This window comes from Ambystoma mexicanum, chromosome 9 (assembly GCF_040938575.1).
Source record: "Ambystoma mexicanum isolate Mex_15411 chromosome 9, UKY_AmexF1_1, whole genome shotgun sequence".
Taxonomy (NCBI): domain Eukaryota; kingdom Metazoa; phylum Chordata; class Amphibia; order Caudata; family Ambystomatidae; genus Ambystoma; species Ambystoma mexicanum.
In genome coordinates, this window is record NC_090931.1 from 183502961 (window position 1) to 183515943 (window position 12983).

A 12983-nucleotide genomic window follows, 5' to 3' on the forward strand; every position below is an offset into this window, starting at 1 on the left:
GACGAGTACCTCAATCTCTCGGCTGAAAAGGCCTCGGAGTAATTTGGTTCAAACTTTTCAGTCTTGTTTTCCTTTTTTGCGGTCTCCAGAGCCTCGTCAACAGCCTTGCTGAACAAGTTGGCTTCCTCCACTGGCTTGTGATTAAAGATGCCTGGGTTTCTGGCTTGAACACAGAGTTCGTCAACCAGGCCTGCCGTTTTAGTAGGGTGCTCTGGGCTAAAGTCCTTCCTGCTGTTTCAGCAGCATCCAAAGTATTCTTTAGAATGTTGTGATTCACCTGCTTGCCTTCAGATACAATCGCAAGCAAGTACGCACAGGTTCAGGAACCTCTTGAAGGCCCTCCTGCAGTAGGTTCCATTGAACATCTGAGTAGCTAGTCAGCAGTGTAGTATTGTTGGCTATTCGTGTGTGTTAGGGAGAATTCTCTGTTTAGGCTGAATTTCCTAACCTAGTGAGTCCCCCAGCAGCTTTGCTGGATTTTTGGGGTTTATTTTTTTCTCCTGCCAAGAATGAGACTCTTTTACCCTCACTCTTGGACATGATTTGAGTGTGTCTCTTTGATTCTATATGTGTTTAATGGGCTATGGGGTCTTTTACTCCATAGGGCTTCATGTGTTTTTGTGATGTGTGTTACACAGCACCCTCAGTACAGTAACACAGGGGTGTCATAGTGAGCCCCCAGTATAGACTCCATACCCTGGGACTGACTACTGTCTCCCAGGGCATGTAAAGTCACCATTGACTTTACTAGTCTCAAATTCTGAACTGAACCAGTACAAACCATCATATTGTGGACGTACTGGCCGGGGCAATTCGATTGCCCCGGGATCTTTTAGTCGAGGGGGCACGTCTCGGTCCCCCCTGATCGAGTTTTGGCTGGTGGCAGTGGATACTACTTTTTATATTCGACCGCAAATATATCCCTATGGGATTTCCCATTGTTCGAGGCTACCAACTTTAATTATTTAATTCCTATAGCCTCGAACATACCGCTGGTTTATTTATTTAATATTAATTCTCCGGTTGGTATTTTTTGCCAGAACTTGGTTCTAAAATGGCGTTTGTGTTTGCTTCTGTGACTCCAACCCAAGTTGAGCCCTTTGTTCCACTTTTTGGCGGGCTTCTCCACAAAAGCCCTCCAAAGTGGTGCCACTCTGTCTGGGGGTACTTAGGAGGGGTGGAGGGGGATTTAGGCACCCTGGACTGAGTTGCCTAGGCAACTCAAGTCGCACTCCGTCCTGATTGGCCCAAGTGGTGAGCCGGCTGGCTCACCACTTAGCATGTTTGAGTGACAGCTAGGCTGAGTGAATGGGGGTTTTCTGCATAAAAGCAGGGCTTTGGGGACTGGAAATTCAGAAGTCGCCACAGGACCTAAGAATCCGACGGGGGAGAAGCTGAGCGGAACTGCTACGACGATACCACAGGTGGAGCCCTGCTAAACCGTCTCACCACTTTTCCCAACGACAGAGGAGATCTCCAGCCCGGAGAGTCTTCTTCCTTCGACAGGTGTGGATAACCAGTCTGCTTCCTTTTTCGTTTCTTGGAGCATCTCGTGGCTGCCTTGCCTGTGCCATGCACCCCGGCAACCGGGATACCACTACCGCGAATCAAAGGGTAGTACCTTTAACCGTAAAACTACGCGGCTGGTTTCTTCCCTGGCAGTTCAACGACCTTCATCTTTCCTCCACGTCGAGATCTTCTCTTCCCCTGGACGATGCCGCGACTTGCACCCGCTGCCAGGAACAACTGCCCCGCTGGAGGATCCTTTCCACATAAGGTACCGTGTTCCGCCTGGCTTCCCTTGCAACCGACTGTACGGGGTAGATTTAGCCCCTGGCTTTCGTCCCTGGGTTAGCCTGGGACACCCTGGCTTAATTTTTCTGAGCCTAACTAAAACCTTTCCGAACTCCCTGCAAGACTTTTTAAGCCTGTTGTCATTGTGTGATCTTGGGTGCATTTGTGCCCTGCTCTCTCCAAGAGTAGGCCCGGCTTATGGACTTTGGCTCACAAGTAACTTTTGACTTTCCTGCCTTGCTTAAAAGTTCCTAATAGTAGTGTGGTCTATTTTCCTACATTCTGCCTTTTTCCCTCCCTTTTTCGTTAACTTATTGGAGTGCCATCTATAGTTAAGCGCTCACCTCTGTCTGGAAATAAGTGGTGTTAACTAAGACTTGTCTGATAAGGAATAAGGAGTGTATATATAATAATAGTAATTGTGTTTAGAGTGATTTACAATACAAGTGCTGGAGAGTTTCAATAAGTGTGTTTTTAAATAAATAATGATATACCTTGATACCAAAGCTCTGGTCAGTGTTTGCTTGTGCTATTGTATCTGAGTGCCTATTGTGTATACTTTGCAGACTGCCTAACTCTTCTTGAGGGAAGTCTGACTGCTCAGCCACAGCTACCAGGTAAATCTGGGTGGTGCAGACTGCTACCAAGTGGGTTTACTGCCAACACCTGTAGTCCTAAATCTTTTGCAGTGGTCCCCAAGGGAACTGCACAGGTTTCTGCCTAACAGTGTGGAGAATGCTGCAGGAGTAGTAACCGTTTTTCTCAGTGCGTATAGCTTTTTACAATCTTTATTAGGCGGTGCCTCATCTGTGGACAAAGGGACACCTGCCCTCTTACTAGTCATAACCACTAACTAATCCGGAGTGGCATGCCCCCTAATGTAAAGGGGGTCAGTAGAGGAAGGTCGAAATAGCTTTTCCACTCGTGGATTAACAGCCCTGGTCTGGGCAGGTGTTAATAACGAAGGAGCAAGGTCCCTTTTTATAGAATTTAACAATGGGATAGCCTGGCTGGCAGGAGATTTTTCTTTGAGAATGTCCTCAACAAAGTCTGAATCTGGCACTGCCTCCTGTGTGGCAATTTGGAAGTGTTTTGCTGCCTTTTTCAATGTTAAACGCCATCTGGTTGTCAACAGGTGATGCCTGACGGACTGGTGGAGAGGGAGGGGAGTCCATACACAAGGCAAGGCATTGAGTTCCGGAGTGGAGATAGTGGATGTCGAAGGTTGATTATCAGCTGGATGTTCGCCCTCCCATCCCTGAATGGGATCAGAAGGACCATCAGCAGGATCATCAAAGGGGGCATCATCATGTACATATGGATCAACATGGAATTCATCATCAGTGATATCCAAAATGTTTTCTTCATGATGTGGATCAAAAGTCCTTCGAAATTTGGCCACAGGCATATAAGGGCTCTCCTCAAAAGGCCTCTTTGGAGCAAACTTTTCAGAAATTTCAACAAACTTTTCTAGTCTGTTTATGCACCCCTCTGGTCCATGATGAGGAACCAGAGGGGCCTAGAGGAGGAAAGGGCTCTTCTGGATAATCATCTTCGCTAGAACGTCGAGATTTCTCAACTAGAGCCTTAGATATAGATACAGGGCTCTCAGAGAAATCTTTTCGTCCCCCCTGGCATTCCGACGTGTCCTTCGATGCGTCTTTCGCCTGTTCTTTGTGTTTCACCGCCAAAACGATCTTCGCGATACTATTGCTTATGCTCGGCATCATAGGGAGGTTATGGACTGTGTAGGCGGTTGCACCGTATATTTCGGCACAACCGGATCCTTGTGCAGCGTTGACGCCCTCTTTTGAGGTGTTTCGACGGCCGCATGGGTTTTAGTACCTGCGCCCTTACTCCTGGACTGCCTGGACGCATGCCGCTGATGCGGTTAGGGCTGCCGATCACGGGAACGGGCAGGTACTATCCAACTGGCCGATGTACCCTTTGGCACCTTGGAGTGCTTCGACTGATCTGTCGAAGCAGAACAGGGGGTTGAGTCCTTTCTGTGGGGATCATGTGCCTCCCTGTCGCCAGGATGTATATTTGCCATAGCGGGACTCTAGTCGCACCTATCGGGGCTGGGGACGGACGGCGTGGAGTGGGAACGCTACTGCGTAAGGTCAATGGCGTCCGAAGGGTAGCCTTGGTCGTCACTTGTATCCTCATCACACCCGGCGGCTATAGCGGCAGAAGAGATACTCTTGGCATGCAACATCGCGTAGACCGCTCACTGCTTTAATCGTCGCTCATTCAAAGTCTTAGGACGTAGGAGCTTACAGGCCTCACAGGACGCTTCGTTGTAATCGAGGGGAAGTCACTTATTGCACCAGCACTGCTGGTCTTCCACGGGAATTTCTTTTACAGGGAGGACAAAATCTAAATGGTGTCCTGTCCATAGCTCAGGATCGCAAAAGTGATAACAAAACCAAAGGAGCAAAGAGAAGGGAGAAGGAAAGACATTCTCGAAAGAACACCCCAGGCCCCACTCTCCTTACTGTCTAGGCTGGCCAGAAGGCCCGGCCACGTGGTCGGCAGTGCCGACCGGAGTCCCAGCTGTCAAATTTCAGTCCTCAGTGGTCTTCGGCAGTGGTACCGGAATCAGCCGTCGAAAGGGGTGAGGTAGATAGAAACAACCGGAGGTCGGAAAATATAACAATATTGCAATTTTTTGGACGAGCTCTGCATAAGGCAACCAGCTAGCTGGGTGCAAAAAATCAATCTGCAGGACCTCGACGTGTAAGGGATTTTGAGTACACTACAAGTCACGTTAGGGATAGTGTTACAAGCACGCCCACGTCGACGTCCCCTTTTGATCCCCGAAAGACAAGATGCAATACTCTGCGGTTACCACTAGATGTCGGACTATATGCCCAGCATGTGATTCCAAGCAGATTAACAAGCATCAGAACTTTGATTTTTAGTTTTTTTTTCCTTACTTGTGCGGATTTTAAGCCTCGCTTTCTTTTAGAGAATATTTTAAATAACGGCTTTTTATTTTCTGATGTGGCCTCTATAATTTCCTTGGGGTCATCCTGAGACTCAATGGTATCACCCCTGTGCATTAAGATATCATCCAGAGGGTCCCATGGAGATCATATATATTCAAAATATCCCTATCAGTATTAGACTCTGGGGCCACTATGGAGGGTAGAATCAGTGAAGTCAGTGGGCCTCATTTCGAGTATGGCGGTAAGGGATAGCGGCCACCGGTAACGAGACCGGTGGCGGTGATCCCTTACCGCCATACTCCGAGTTCCCTATACGCCCTCGCCCTTAACGCCTGCTTTGAGCAGGTGTTAAAGTCGAGGGCGCAAAGGGGCCTCCAAGCCAATAACGGTGACCGTAATAAACGGTCACCGTTATTTGCATCTTCCCCATTCCCATTGAGCCCTATGGGGGCTCATTTGGGAATGGGGAAGAGCCTTGGTGAATGGGGAATTACCCCCCGCCAACCTTGGAATGGGGCGGTAATTCCGCCATCCACCAAGGCGCTGCCGGTCCGGGTACGGCGTCAACCAAGGCGTTAATAGCGCCATTGGTTAGCGCCGTACTCGGAATGAGGCCCAGTGTCTGTAAATTTCCCCTCCCCATCTCGAAGTCCAGAATCCCTTTGGATGCTATATTCATCCATCTGCTTTAACGTCATAAACAAGGTGGTCAGCAAATGAGTCTGCTCGGTCACTTTGCCCATGTAAAGCTTTAAAAAGCTTGGCTAATGCCAAAAGAGCTGTATTCATTGCTGTAAGAGTAACTTCTATCAAAGGAGTGGCCCCAGAGTTCAAGCCGAAAGACCTCTGTGGGGTAGGTTTCTGTCACAATTGTAACTGCGAGCAACCACCAACTAAGCAATGACCTTTGAAAAGTTTCTACAAGTATTCATATGTATATTGGATAATATATATATATTAAATGTATTGGTATAAGTGTTTCTTTTATCTGCTTTACTAACTGGGTTCAGTGTATGCATCTTCCTCTTAACATAACCCTGACTCCTCTGCCACTCTACCAAGGTTCCATGAGTAGTACAGACTGATACTAAGAGTTGGGGACTTGCATACCATTGAGATAGTTTTATGAAGTCTTACCTCAAGTGGTCTTTAGTTAAACTCCCCTTACAAAGACGACGCGAAAGTTGCAAGCAGAAGCAAAGTAGGGAAGGTGGTCAGGATAGAAGGATAGAAGAGGGGGAGGGAAAGGGATACCTGTTTGGATGGGAAGCAGAGAAATTCAGTCTTAATGAATTAGAGCATGAGCGAGTAAGATGCGATGCAGTGTTTCGTGGCAGAGAGACAGTTAGAAATGTTTGACCATAGCTCATCAGAAAAGGAGGGAATGGAGAAGAGCGAGTGTCATCATCAAAGAGGTGATAGGAAAAGATGTAGGATTAGATCAATGTGCAGAGGTATAGAGTGAAGAGTAGTGGACCCACGACTGACTCCTGGGGGACACCAACGGTATGGGTGGTGAGTGGGGAGGTAACCTTTTTCCAGGACACCTGGAAGTTTTTGGGGGAGAGATATAGAGCAAACCAAGTTAGGGCCTTGGTCCCAATACCTAGGAGAGATAGTGTTGAGAGCAGGTCATAATGTTTGACAGTATCGAAGGCAGGAGAGAGGTCGAGAAGAATATTAATAGATGAATGGTAAGCATTCATCTATTAAAAGTGAACGGAGGATAGTACAGGGGCAACGCGTTAGCCTTGGAAGCAAGACCACACAGAGCAACAGAGGTTAGAATTCCAGATTTGCGCTTAGAAACCGAACTCGGGTACGGTATTAGGCATGTTATAAAAAACAATTAAAAATAAATAAGTGGTTAGCATGGCGAGCGAAAGAGATGAAGATGCTGATATTGAGGAGATCTGACTCAGTAGAGTGCAAAGATTGGAAGCCAGATTGAAGAGGATCCTAGAGGTTGTGGGTGTCAAGGAATTCAGTGAGTCATTGAAAATTACACGCTCTAGAATTATCGAATAGTGGGAAAGAAGAGAGACAAGACGAAAGTTGGCAGGACAGTTAGGATCTATGCCAAGTTTCTTAAGGGTAGGGATGAAAGTAGCTAACTTGTAGGATGGAAAAGTGCCACTGTCAAGAGAGGAGTTGAAGAGGGAAGTAAGATATGGAGCATCATTAGGAGCTGTGAGTTAGAGGGGGCCGATGGGGGCACATGAAAGGTTAACCCTGAGGAGAAGGGCGAGAATCTCATACAGGTTAGTTGGGGTAAAGAAAGACATTCCTGCAAGAGACGAGGGTAGAGGTGGTGGCTGTTGGGGAGAATTCTCAGAAATGTGCTAATTCCTCTCTACTTTAGAGCCCCCCTGCAACTTTGTTGGATTTTGAGGACTTGAATTTTTAACCTTGAGGGAGTGAGACCCTTTTTCCCACTCCCTCATGTATTTTTAATGTGATTTGATCACTATGTTTCTTTTGGTTGTGGAGTCTGACAAACTCCATAGACATCATCTTTTACATTGTGTCACACAGCACCTTCAGTGCAGTGACACAGGGAAGTCTTTCAGATTTCCCCAAAGTTTAAATACCTTCTCTTGGATAAACTACTGTTTCCAAGAGCAGTAAAGTGAAACTGACTTTACTTACATTGTAACTTTCTAGACCCAGCACACACTATCTTACAATAGGGTGCTGGAGGGGTTACTGAGTATCCCCTTTGTCTAGCTTTACATTTAACATTTTTATGTTCCCTTTCCTTGATGAATGGCTGGTGCAGTGGTTTACTTTTAACTACCGTGGTGTGCATTTATCGCGGGCTGCGTTCGCAGCTGCAGTAAAACACACCCAAGAGTGCCATTTTTTGTCAAAATGGCCCGGTCTTCATTTTTCGCCATTTCTTTGTGGGAAGGTCTTTCTTTAGGTTTACTCTGCACAACAAACTAGGTTTGGTCCTTTTGTTCGCTTTGCCTTTGGCAGGATTCCCGAGTGAAGCCTGACTCTGGTTCCAGGGTGTCTGGTGGAGGCAGGAAGTGAGGGAGGTGCCCGAAACTCCCTGTGCTTAGTCTCCTATGAGACAGAGATGCACTCTTAGGTGATTGGCCTGCTGGCTGTCTGGCAAGGACAGACACCCTGCTGGGTGACTGACAGCTAGGCTGGAAAGAATGGGAGAAACCTGCATAAAAGGCAAGGCTTTTTAGCTTGGAAGGCAGAGTCGACCCCTGGATGAAGGAATCCAAATAAGAATTTGAAGAAAGACGCCTGCTGCAATTCCTGGACCGTTGGTTTGCCCGGTGAAACCCTGCTGTTGTGCTGAAACTCCCAATTTGTTTTGACTAGAGAAGCCCTGTAAGGACAACTTCTCCCCTTGAGTTGGTGTGACCAATCAACTCCAAAGTAAGCCACCTGGACATCCTCTTGGAGATGGTTGAAATTCCACTGCAGTTGCTGCTGGAACCGAATAGCCAGGGTGAGGAACGCCAGATTGTGTGAGTTGCTTTTAAGTTGGCCAAGAGCTCCAGGAAGATCCTCCAGACTCCCAGGAAGCAGGACTGACCGAGCCTGAGCCACCTCAACAGAGTGCTGGAACAAAAGATGCAAGGAAAGCCCATCTCAACAGCCAAGAGTATGTGGTGGTGCTATTTGCTTAGACACGAGGAGCTGAAACCGCGAAGTGCCACTGAATAGAAGTTGGTCCTTTTCTGTCGCTGACCTTCCCGTTGCAGTGCAGGAGTCCTACAGGCGTCCTCCCTCTTGTCACCACGACTGAGGCCCAGGAACACGTGATCTGCAGAGCTGCACAAGAACAGAAGCCAGCCAAAGCCCTTTTCTTCTAACCAAAGGTACTGTACAGTCTGGGAGAACTTACCTCTTGTCGTGTAACCTCACTTGTTCTCTGCTGAGACCTGCCTTGGTTGCTCTGTAAAGTTGCTAACAGATACTTTACGTCAGAAGCCTAAACCACTTGTGGCCCTACTTTAATTTCTTCTTTTCTACAAAGACTTCTAAAAACATTGTGCAAGACTTTTACTTGCCTCTGAGAAGTGCTTCAGTTCACCTAGACTTTTGCCTAATTGACTTTGGCCTTGCCTGGCTCTCTGAATGACTCTTCTTCGCTCTGACATTGTGTGTGGTCATCCTCCCAGGAAGGAGTTAACTAACTCTGCATTGTTTTTTTTCTTCAAAAGGGTACTGCATACAATCTTGCCGAACAGTGGCGAAAAGTAAGCAATTGTCGGGGATATAAGGTAGTTTACGAGGGCATTTCGAATGTTGGTAATTTTAGAAGCAAAGTAGAGAGCCATCTTCGAAAATACTCCCACTTCAAAATCTGGAGCTTTGCCCATGACCACTTACCGTTTCATCAGTTTCCTTTCACCAAAGGGAAAAAAAGGTTTAGGTATGAAAACGAAATGCAATTTCTAACACAGTGGGCACTGCTTAGAGCCCCCACAATGTTTTATCTTCCACAAACCAAAATAAGGCACACTGAGGGGCGACACTAACTGTGTGAGGACTAGTCGCACTAAAGGGCACATCAATAAGTCACATCCTTGTTGAGGGAGTGAATGGGGACTACTCTGAGAAATAAGATCAGTAACGCAGTAAGGAAACATTAAAAGGTACAGGGTCTCTTGCATGGGGTACAATCTAGGACTTTCGCCTTTGCACACATCAACTATAAAATCATTCATAAAAACTCAAAAACCACAGAACAATCTGGAGAGGACAAAGCCCCAGTGAAAATGGCAATGCATGTCAACTTCATGTTTAAGCTATTCAAACTCAATATGCAACTAGTGATAATATAGCATAGAATGCCATGTTACATTTACTCACCCTAATAAAGAAGGACTTGACCATCCCATTTGCTTTCTTGACCTCTGGATGGCCCCCGTCTGCATTGATGGCAGCCTGAATAATCTTCACAATGTCATCACTGAACGCCAGCTACATGTTAAGGCATACATAAGGAAGATGACAAAGTGAACTGTGGTATTTTTCAGTATAATGATATTCATGGCTAACAACGTGCAGACACTTACCACAGCTGTGTATCCTCCGAGGTCCATTTTCTTCTTTACACCCTCCAAGTCCAGCGCCTGCTGATCTTCCTGCTTGGTGACCTCTGTCAGGACTGGGGGATCTGGCCCCTCAGGAGAGCTCCGAGAGGGAATGCTCTCCTCTGGCTCTGGATTTAAATCAGGCGGCTTGGCTGTCTGCTGAAATGAAAAGGGACATTTGTAAAGGACAAGGTGCATTACCTCACCATCGGCTGTACATACAACAACGTTAACCTATAGGCAAGGTGGCAGAGCAGACATCCAGAGCATCATTTTGATCAGTGATTACATATACTGCCAGCTACCCTGAACACCTCAGAGAAATACCAGATTTAATCTATTGCCTCTAAGGCAGGGGAGTCAAACACAAGGTCTGTGGGCTAGACCAGGCATCAAAAGCACCCTTAGCAGGCCCTCTACAGGGATAGGGCCCAATCATCTCAGAGAAATGCACTCAGCCTGCAAACAGCAAAGAAAAGCCTCCTCTGCTGCAGTGGTTTCAGTTTCTATATGGTGAAAGAAAGGCTCTCCAACCAGCAGCTGATCTTCTGCACTACCACACTAAAAGCTAAACTACTTAAAATGATTGGGTATTAAGCGCAAAGTAAGCAATACAGTGCTGAGTGAAAATGTAACCAACCAAATTAACTGAACAGCTACTTTTACTTGACCAAAAGCCCATTGCTATTTGTATTTGCATCACCCCACCCTGTAAGAATTTGGTACCATTTATAAAGAGAAGGTAATTATTAAGAGCACAACAAAATACACAAAATGCCCTGTGAAACATCACTGTTGCCTGGAACATGCCATTACTAGGATGCCAGGCACGAAATGTGTCTGTCTGCTCATTCTTATGGGGAAACTGATCAGTCCATGTTAAGATGGATTTCTGGCCTGGTGGACAGATTTTAGGAGACCACCCTAGTTATAGTGAACAGGGGAACTCTGTGAGAATTTATGCACCTGTTGGATTCTAAGCGGCATAAGGTGGAAACAAAATATGTATGCAGCACAGCTCCTCAAACCCTGACCAAGAAGAACAATGACTCCAGGTAAGCCTATGCTGTTGGGGACTACTCATTATTGGTTGCAGTGCTGCAGGTTCAAAAGGTTGCAGCTGAAAAGGTGGCTTCATTTGACAGCTTTATGGTTACAGTCTCTGTTTGGCACCTCATGGTTCAGGAAACCACCAGGCTTTCAGACTTATGTTTTAGGACTCTCCATGATGAAGGACCTATGCTTCGATATCGGCAACAAAGAAAGACCCAAGTGATACCGTGGATGGGAAATCAGTCTTGGTGACCTAGCAGGGATCTGCAGGTGATGGTGAGAATGAACAAAGGACTTCACGTACAGCAAAACACCTCAACCTGGTGGAGAGCAGAGGAAGCAGGACCTCACAGTCTGTGTTCCTAGACAAAGTAACCTAGCAATTTGCAAAGTGTTAGGTAAGAATTTGTAGAGTCCAACTGGTGTGGGACTTTACAAGACTTATCTCTTGGTATTAGGTAACCCCCCCTTTTAATATAGGCATGTACTACACAAGTTGGTAGAGTGACTGAGCAGTCAGGCTGATCTTAAGATGGGTAATGTGAGCTGTAGAAAGAAATTAGTAAATACAGGTATCCAAGTAAACACTTACACACTTCCAGTTATAGTATAAATATGTATTTATATATTCACAAGGATAATTAGACAATCTTTAAAAAGCAGCAACTAATATTAATATCAAAGTTAGGATTCAGTTCAACAAGAGCAATAAAGTAGGTGAGTACACTTTTCTTATGCTAAACATATTACAGCACACTGGGTGATGTCATTTGAGGTCAGTGTTAGCACTTATATGTGATCACCATTACAATATTGAGTTTCAAAGAGGGAAAAGTTAAAGTTCGATCAGAACATACTTTGTAATGTAAATGGTAAAACAGTTGGATTCTCCCAGAGGGATGTAGGCAGTCTTTTATCGCAGCAATAATAGTGTTCAACAATTAAAACCTGTTTGAGGACAAGCACTGCCAAAGCCATTAGGTTCAGAAGGGGGCCTTTAGGGAACCAGGACAGCCAACGTCAATGGGACAGTTCAAAGTTCTGATGCACTCTTCTTAGAACAATGTTTCAAAACAGTCAGTAGTTAAGGGAGCCACCTTGAAGAAGCACAAGTTTGGATGCCAGTGCAGGTGAGTTGAGGTCAACTCACAAGGGTTTAAAATAGTACTCCCCAAGCTAGGAAGAACCACAAATGGCAAAATGTAGATGTACCCCAAGCCCCACAATACCTGAGAATTGAAGAATTTGTTCCAGCTTGATGCCTCCCTGTTGCAGTGTAGCAGACCCTTGTTCCTGGTCCTTGGTGACGAAAGGGAGGACGTCTGGCGGACTACTGCGGCAGCACTCGAGAGAGGGGGGCTCTGCAACAATGGATTCTAATTGATTCAACAGCCTTTTGTGGTTTTGGCGTCTTTTTCTCAGTGCCAAAGAAGAACGAACAGCTCCGGTTGGATGTTACTTGATCCCTCGGTCCTGGACTCTGGTGAGGGGACACTGGATGAAGATTACCTGCTTCTGTAGGGTCCTCTGGTTGCCCACAAAGTTTTGGCCGGATTCGCACTTCTGAAGACAAGGCACTTGATGAAGGTCAGGGGTCCCCGGGCATGGGATTCTGCAGCCTTTGAGAGTCACAGCAAGTCAGGAGACGCGCCAAAATGAAGCTTGTCTCAAGGCTAGTTGGCCCCACCATCCCAAGGGAGGAAGTTGTCCCTTGCGGGTCTACCCAGTCGAAACGAAAACGGGGTCAGCACATCTGCAGGACTTCCCCAGGCACTTTGCGGTCCAGGAGGGTGCTGCTGGCATCTCTTCTCCTCTTCTTCGTCAGATGATGTCCTCGAGTGGCCGACTCTGCCTCCAGTCCCAAAAATCTCTCATTAATTCACAGCCCTAGGGCTGTCAATCACACAGCAGGGTAGCTGTCCTCCCGGACAGCCGGCTGGCCAATCAGAACTGGTTTCACTCAGGCACACCCAGAGATGAAGGACAGGGAAGTGTCGGGACCCTCCCTCACTTCCTGCCTTTCCAGATACACTGGAGCCTGGGCGGGCTTCGGGGCTGAAGCCCGCCAAAGGCAAAATTCACAAAGGACTGAAACCCGAGACAAACAACAGAGTACAAGGAC

At 46.7% G+C, this 12983-nt stretch overlaps 1 protein-coding gene across 5 annotated transcripts in view; it reads right to left on the reverse strand.

Annotated features, from left to right (window-relative positions):
• The window catches only part of KMT2A (lysine methyltransferase 2A), a 2049111-nt gene that overhangs the window by 966583 nt on the left and 1069545 nt on the right, over nucleotides 1-12983 (reverse strand). For 4 of the 5 annotated variants that reach the window (XM_069614436.1, XM_069614435.1, XM_069614437.1 and 1 more), the window contains exons 16-17: nucleotides 9791-9967; nucleotides 9585-9695 (exon numbers count right to left, since the gene is read on the reverse strand). In XM_069614436.1, the coding sequence (XP_069470537.1) occupies nucleotides 9585-9695; nucleotides 9791-9967 (288 nt within the window). The remainder of the gene's footprint in view (nucleotides 1-9584; nucleotides 9696-9790; nucleotides 9968-12983) is intronic. The other variant, XM_069614434.1, reaches the window with a different exon arrangement.